Source organism: Poecile atricapillus, chromosome 4 (genome assembly GCF_030490865.1).
Source record: "Poecile atricapillus isolate bPoeAtr1 chromosome 4, bPoeAtr1.hap1, whole genome shotgun sequence".
Classification (NCBI taxonomy): domain Eukaryota; kingdom Metazoa; phylum Chordata; class Aves; order Passeriformes; family Paridae; genus Poecile; species Poecile atricapillus.
In genome coordinates this window covers 19565430-19573603 of record NC_081252.1, presented here as the reverse complement: position 1 = coordinate 19573603, position 8174 = coordinate 19565430, and the positions used below count along the sequence as shown (strand labels likewise).

Genomic DNA, 8174 nt, shown 5'->3' with positions numbered 1-8174 from the left:
TGTCAAGTCATGATTTTTCAGAACAAATACATCTTCCATTTAGTCTATCATTCATTCCAACATTACTTGTACTACTTGATAGTTATCAGGTGCTTCTTATACAAGAGAAAAAGAGAAAGTGATAAGATTCCAGGCAACTGTGTGTCTGAAAACAATGAGCCAGGAAAAGAAGCAGCAGCTAAACACAACATATGTGTAAGTAACTTCCCAAATGACTTGGCAGCCCGATTTGTTTATCCCAATTCAAACACTAAGTGCAATATTCATACACAGAGGCAGCAACTTGCTTTATTTTCAGACACACTCATCTAGGATCTCATCACTTAATAATCAGCAGCCTTATGTCACCAAGTGCCAAAAATGTTAAAAAACAAAAGCACTTCCACAGATGTTAAATACCAATGCAATGCAATGTATCTACAACTGTTACAAAGCAACACATAAAAAATTCATGTAGATTTAGAATGGTCACTGCACTTGTTTCCAAGTAAGTACAGATTCCTTCCCCAACAGTAAAGCTTGACATAACCCAGCTTACCATGCGTGTCATGGGTTCTTAAAACCACTTGAACACAATCTGTAATTTCACAACAGCAGGATAAGTAGTCAAGCTACACTTCAGCTTATTCAACAACACTGCCAGAAATAAGAATTCCAAATTTTTGACACAAATTCTGGCCCTATGTCCTATATGAGGATATAGCATTGATGAGCATTGATGGCTTGAAAAAAAAATAAATAAAAGCTAGAATAGCTTTCTAAAGATCAAAAAGTTATACCTACTGATGGCAGGACAGAAATAAAAATAACAAGGTTGTGCTGACAGGCTTGTTCCTAGTTTACTGGATAATGTTTGGCACTGAGGTATCACTTGCAGAGTGACATGTATGAAAAGATAAATGTTACTGACCAAAGCACGAAATTACCACAGAATTATCTGTGGTAGAATCCTTAAGCATGGAATAGTGTGATGATGATGCAAAGCTAGGATGGATAACCGCTGTCTTAACTTCTGGGAGAAAACCAGGAAAATTCCATGCCTAATAATCTCCTTTCTTAAAAACCATCCATAATCTACCAAAAGTAACTAAAAATAATAAATAAATAAATAATAAAAATAAATCCAGGAGAGGTCTACTGTTGTTTTTTAAACAGAAGAATATAAAGTGCACATCAAATGTACATAATTTGCTTCAATGAAGTGAATAGGAATGTACAACTCCGTGACGCTAGATAAGAAAATCCACAGAAGTGACAGACTTGGTGAAAGGCACAAATTCAGCCAGCTTCTGCTGAACAGGAATTCTGCACTTGATCCATCCTTTACAGGGAAAGGTAAAGTACAGTTAAGGTCCTCCTGAAATGATTGAATCCACATTTAGATAGAAACCCCAAACTAGTCATGCACTTCTCTACAAGGTTCTTTATCAGGAAATGCCCTGTTTAATGACCCTCCTTAATACTGTGGAGTTCAGCCAGAGATAAAACTTTTCAGTAAACACCAGCTTCATCAAGTATATAAAACATTTTGCAATAGTTAAATCTTCCTCCTTCTTTGACAAAACTTCCTATTTTCCTCTATTTCGTCTCCTTTCTCCTCTGCAGGATGATGTAGTATTGTTTTATGAGCCTCCACTATTATTAGTCTTCCCTTGCTCACAATTAAGAGTGACAAAAGTTTTAGTCTGGATTGACCTGTACTCTCCCCATTGACCCTCAACTTTCATGGTGCTGTGAGGAAGAATGGGTTTGATCAGTATCAAACATTTTAAAAGAAACCTTTGCACTTCAACAACCTCTCTTTCTAAAATCTACTCAATTTTTTAAAACATTAAATAACAAGTAGTGATTAGATTATGAGGCATTAGTAGAGGTGTTAAATACTCCTACTTACAGCAAGCAGACAGAGCACACATTTTCCTTGCAATGCCCTTTACTTTAAAACATGCATTAAAATAATTCTGTTGTCTGACCATGAGATTTCTTGTGTTACACTTGAGTTCCCAGTACTTCAGAAGGCACTGGACCACCACATGCATTCCCACACAGCTGTAGGATGCCAGAGCATTCCTAAATTGCCTATTTTCAACAGCTATCATGTTCTAGATGACCTACACTCATTGTGGTGTACTAAAGATACCCTATAGATGGAGTACTATAGATACTCAGTGTATCTATATTAATGTATATACTACACTGAACAATTTGGAAAGGTTTGGTTTTCTTCATGTCATTGTCACCTTCACTGAATTATCAGTCACTAGAACAGGCTCCCCAGGAAAATGGTTATGGCATCAAGCCTGTTAGAGCTCAAGGAGCATCTGGACAACATTTAGCCATATGGATTAGTTTTAGGTAGTCCTGCAGGAAGCAGCATCAAGTCCAATCTTTCCATGTCCCTTCCAACTGGAGATACTCTGTAATTCTATGATTCACTTTGCAGTTACAAAAAGGCTAAATCCATGCACATGGCCAATGAGTAGAAACAACCCTCTAGAGAAAAGGGTACATTAGCATAAGCAATAATGGGAAAATACTACTGGTAATGTCTTTAGATTGTGTCTGTTCAAGAAGAGGAGTAGCTTTTACAAGTGCAATTTTTAGGCAGAGGAATGAACTATTTCCATGCATGATCATTAGCGGAAGAAATCATTCCCCAAAATACCCATATTATATAAAATTAATTACTGATTCTCATCCTGTCAAATACAGTCTTCTAAGAGTGCCTGGATTGTTTTTACCCCTCTCAGAGAGTACAAGAGCACTCAGACTCCTAGAAAAAGAAACAAATTACAGACTACACCATACTGTAACAGAAGATTATCTTTATTTCAAAATTGTACAAAGTATAAACATATAATTACACTGAAGTAAACCCTGCTCTTTAAGTATCTGAATTCTTTAGCTATGATATAGTCATGAAAAAATAACTTTATTATTCCTCATGAGGACATTTTATCTGATGGAGCGATACATCATGAAGTCAATTGTTGTACATCTGGGAAATTTACCAATGGAGCTCTCCTCCACAGGGGTGTACACTTTGATTTGCCTCATGTGAGTGTCTCTTCCATTTTGGTGATTCGCGAGAACAGCAATCTGGATCATAAAGGTGCGAATGGGCTTCTTGTGAGTATCTGTTAGAGGAACATGGATCCAGCCACTGGGCTCCACTAATTCCAGTTGCTGCCAAAAACAAGACAAAAGAGCAAAACATTCAGAAACAGTTCACATATTTCATATAAATGATCACATATTAAACCCATTTAATAAAGTGGTCTTGTTAATCAGATTTTAGTTATTTTTTCAAATTAATTTGAAATAATAGTTGAATATCATAGCTATTTTACTGTTCATGTAAATATATACAAATTAATTTGGTTTTCTGCAGTTGTGTTTGCTTTTTCCTTTCAGAATCTACTCCTCATTTTGTGCCCTAATGTTAAAATAAAAATCAATATAAAAAAATACAGACTTCAGTATAAATTCAAGGAAGTAAAGTGTAACATTTAGACCTCCTTACTGAAGAACAATGCTCAAAGATTACAAAATATGCATTTTAAATTGTTTTATCTAGGTACTCTGAAGTACAATATATTAGAGTGACTTATGTAGGAAACTAAATGCCCATAGAGTTCTGGGTTTTCAGAAATTCTTTAGATTATTAGAGGGACTAGGAAAGAGGAAAAGGAAGGTGACAAAGGAAAGAAGAGAAGATACCTCAAACTTCATCTCACAGATGCCTGACCAATAATAATTGCTGCACAGCCATTAAATCACATTCTAATCACATTTAACTAGCCTTTTATATAACATACCCAGTGCGATACGATTTTTTCTTTTTCAATTTTAATCCTACTTAAACCAATGTCAAGGCAAGCAAAGAACAGCATTTTGTTAACTCTAAACCACATCACTGACACAACAGATTGCTGAAATCAAGCTGGATGCTATGCAGAGCATGGTAACAGCTTTTGTTTAAAGCTAGCTGCCCAACTTCAAAGCACAGCTCAAAACACACATGGAAGAGCACACAAGTAAATAGAAGTCTTGTGGGGGAAAGAAAACAAAACACAAAACAATTGCCCACTAGCAAGTGGATTCACACAGCTAGGAAAATAAGAGTGCTGTTCTTAGCAGCTGAGTTCCCCTAAGAAGATGTATGTGCTTTGAGCAGCTCAAATTCTCATCTTTTTCCCAAAAATACTGCATGGCACATCCTGTCAAATGCCTTGTTTATGCTGAAGTTTTCAAAAGACTCATCTGAGAGCTACTGGTTCAGAGGCAGCAGACACCCTGAGAAAACAACCCAAGAAACAACTAAAAAATTTGATGACTACTTCAGCTTAAAGTAGCAGACAAAACAATCTTTTACACCTCCACCTTAAAAGAAAGAACAAGAAAAAAAAACCCAACAAATAACCACAACCCAAAACTCTCCACTGCTGCAGACTCTCCAACAAATTATTTCCAAAGCATTAAATTCACTAAACCTTAGCAGCAAATCATTTCACTCTGGGAGCTAGACATTTCCACAAACATTCAGTCACTTATTTGTTGTAATGCTTTCTCTTTCAAACATTTTAATTTTATTTTTTTTTTAATAGGAAACTTTAGGTAATGGCTGACTTTACAAAGGGATGAAAAAAAAAGATGTCTAATTGAAGCAGCTTAGAAAAGGGAAATTTATCATGGTGAGGTGGCAGTAAACAGCTTGAGCAAGGATGATTTCCATCTTCATAGTAAACAGAGAAAAAGGATCCTCCTAACATTTTATTCAACTACTACTAAGGTCAAGTGACTGTGATTTTGAAGAGAACTACAATTACTTGTAATTTAAGTACTAATTAAACTTGCATTTTAATATTATTCTCAGAGTTTACAAATTTTGACTCCTAATTCAAAATGGAAAATTTAAGTTCAAGAGCTAAGATACCAAGATTTTTATGGTTAGATCAGTATGAAATAGATTAATTAACACTAAGTAACTTTCAGTAAAAAAAAAAGGTATGAGAGATAAAAGTATGGCATATTTTTCAATGCTTTGTTCCATCCCTGATCAAGGGAGGTGGTTATATGCTCTATTTACAGCATGTTATTTTCCAGTCCTGCCACAAAGGCAACCAGTTTCTCCCAGAGTCTTTTTACAGAAATGGGACAAGTCATTCCTTCACCTGTAAAACTGGCAAATCAGGCATTAGGTTAATTAGACTAAAAGGTTCTCTGGCTCCAGATGTCAAACTTCACATACTCTGAGCCAGTTTTTACTGTCTACAGGATTTTACAGGAGGTTTAGCTCCCACTGAGTTCACTTGCAGTTCTGCATTTCTGCAAATGGATACAAGTGCTCAAGCCAGCCACAACACGGAGTCTGAGCAGGAACAGTCACATGCATGCCTCTTGTAGAAACACCACCACGACTGAGCACAGACAGCACACAATTCATCAAGCACCACTGAACTGTCTTAGCCACAAAGACTTTTTTTATTCCCCAAATCTCAGCTTCCCTCACTCCACATTTTTCAACTTCCCTAACAGATGAATACACAGCCTTTACTTGTACAAATCCTGGACTCATCCTCAAAACAGGCCCCTTTCCCCATTCCAGTCAAACAGTTGCCTCTTGGACAAAACACACAACACTTGTGATGAAGTTGGAGGCTACAGTGTACTAAATGCAAATGTCAGAGTTAGACTTCAATGTCTGAAAAAAGTGAGCTCTTGATTTCTGCCCACTAAATTAACATTCCTGTACTGACCTGTATGTATGACTGTATTTGAATCTAACCTTTTTTTTTTTTAATTGATGCATACATAGTTGATGCTCACATTAAAACCTTGATACCCACTTAACTACTGAGGTTTAAATACAACAAAACCAAACTGAACATTAAGTAGAAAAGGAAGTATTGTTTTGCCAGTATGATACACACATTTTCTGTGACCAAAGGAATGGTATAAACCAGACATACACACTCTCCCAAATTCTTCTCCTCCACATCTGTCATGCTCTTTCAGATGAGTGAAACAGTTTTGTTTTCCAGAGGGCCCAGGTCCATCACCAGGGAAAAGGAACAGGACATGGGAATAGGCAGGGGTGATACAAGACACAATGCTGCCTACTCCTAGTTCAAAGTCAGCACCCAAACCCAGCCATCACTACTCCTAGCAGAAGTGGGATGAAATATGCAGCTCTACTCTGCCTGAAGCATTCCCAGTGTGAACAGAATCTAAAGGAAGCTTACTGTGAAGTTTTAAGAAATTCCTATTAAGCCCATGCAAATGGCAATCTTTCAAAGCCTTGTAAACTGGTCTGGAAATTTGGGTGGATTTTTACAGGGAGGCAAAAGGCACATCCTCAACACAAAGGCTGAACTATTGCCAAATTTCAAATCCTTGCTTTAGAGCTTGGGGGCACTGGAGCATCAAAGAAGGACACCAGAATATTCTCACACAAGCAAAACAGCATACTTTTCCCTAGCCTTGTTCTTGGAACAGAAGTGCTTTGGCCGAAACTTTAAAAAAATTCAACCCAAAGCAGATATCTGGCATGGAAGAATCTGTCTGAAGTTTGGCAAAAGTCAAAGTAACCAAGAGTTAAGCCTTAAAATGGAAAGGGTCGCACAACCTTAAGTACAAGTGGCACTGGCAGCTCCACCCATAACAAATACTTTACCTGAAATCCATTTCAGTTGACTTTGCTCAAAGTCAAGCTTGTTCTTTAAAAGCACAGACCATTATACATATAGACACACACACATATACAGATATAATTATATTTCACCTCAACTCTATAGCATCAGTCCACTACAAGCAAATACCAGATTAAGTTTCCTCATGTATTTTTAATCTTATATAGATCATTAAGACTCAGTCATTATCAACTGTCTTCCAAGAAATTGAAAAAAAAATCAGTTTTATTACTAATCACCCAAGTGAAATTAAAAATTCAAAATTTCTTTCTGTTACATGTTTTTCTAGAAAAGTTTTGTTTTTTAAAGAAAAGGAAAACATAGGAATGAATCAGTGCAAGTTCAGTATTGGTAACTCAGGACAGTTCCTGCAGCTCTAGACTAATCTTAATGTACAATATACTAAAAGCCATGGGTTTGTGGCTTTTTTATATTTGCTTCTAATACTATAAATTTTGTGACAATTGGAAAACAAGACTATGAAAGTCAAAACAAAAGAACAAAGGGATAAAAATTGAAATGGAAAAATCACTCACTTGTCCTTGCTCTTATACTCTAGCTCTTCTCCTGCTTTCTCTCCACTGCTTTCTTATTTTTCCTGTCCTCTGTGTGCTACAGATTTACGTATGGACATATACTCTCAGCTCCAGGAATCCACATTACTTGGAGCCAAAGGAAAATTAATGCTCTCAATGGAATTCTCCTCCCCAGCCTACTTAACAGCCCCTTTTCTTCACTTTATTGTACAGTCCAGAGATTCTACAGAATTCCATACATATTTGGCAAGGCTACTATTGCAAATAATGTGTGTCCTACCACAGAAGATGCAAACCACAAAACAAAATAAAAATTAAAAAAAAATAAAAAAAGACCAAGGCAACTTGAGGATACACTTCAGAGAGATGACTAAACACAAGACCAGAGCTTTTAGAAGGAAGCTGCTTCTACAATCGCTAGCCTCCTTATAGGCTAGGAAGTTATTTACCCAAAGAATACTTTTCTAGTGTATTTATCCTACCTAAATTGAATATTGACCTCTTTTCCATTCTCAGTGATATTTTGTTTACATTCTGTGGTGTCTCCAAATGGCATATAACTCTAACTGCTACTTCTACTAAGGTTACAAATGCAACCCAAGTTTTTGGCTGTGTTTACAGTAGGCTAACATCCTTGAAATAAGACATGATTTTTCCTGCCCTTTAAAGGTATCTTTTGTAAAGATATAGAAAGGGAAAAACTCACTGTAAGTAGTTTCATTCAGTGTAATTACAAACACATCCCAGATATATGCTAGACAGGGCTCCCAGCTCAGGGGAATAAATACAGATATATATATATATATATATAGGAAGAAAAAGCAGCTCATATTTTTCCTCTGGGAAGCATGTGCAGAAGAGGACCTATGTACTGACAGAAAGCTGAGAATTCTTGCTGCCATCACAGCTTCAGCATGAAACATGATTCTGAGATGTTTGTACCTCA

At 36.5% G+C, this 8174-nt stretch overlaps 1 protein-coding gene across 7 annotated transcripts in view; it reads right to left on the bottom strand.

Moving 5' to 3' along the window:
- Positions 1-2813: 2813 nt before the first annotated feature.
- The window catches only part of ANAPC10 (anaphase promoting complex subunit 10), a 33366-nt gene continuing 28005 nt past the window's right edge, over positions 2814-8174 (bottom strand). For all 7 annotated transcript variants that reach the window (XM_058837105.1, XM_058837106.1, XM_058837102.1 and 4 more), the window contains exon 5: positions 2814-3186. In XM_058837105.1, the coding sequence (XP_058693088.1) occupies positions 2956-3186 (231 nt within the window). In that variant the 3' untranslated portion in view covers positions 2814-2955. The remainder of the gene's footprint in view (positions 3187-8174) is intronic.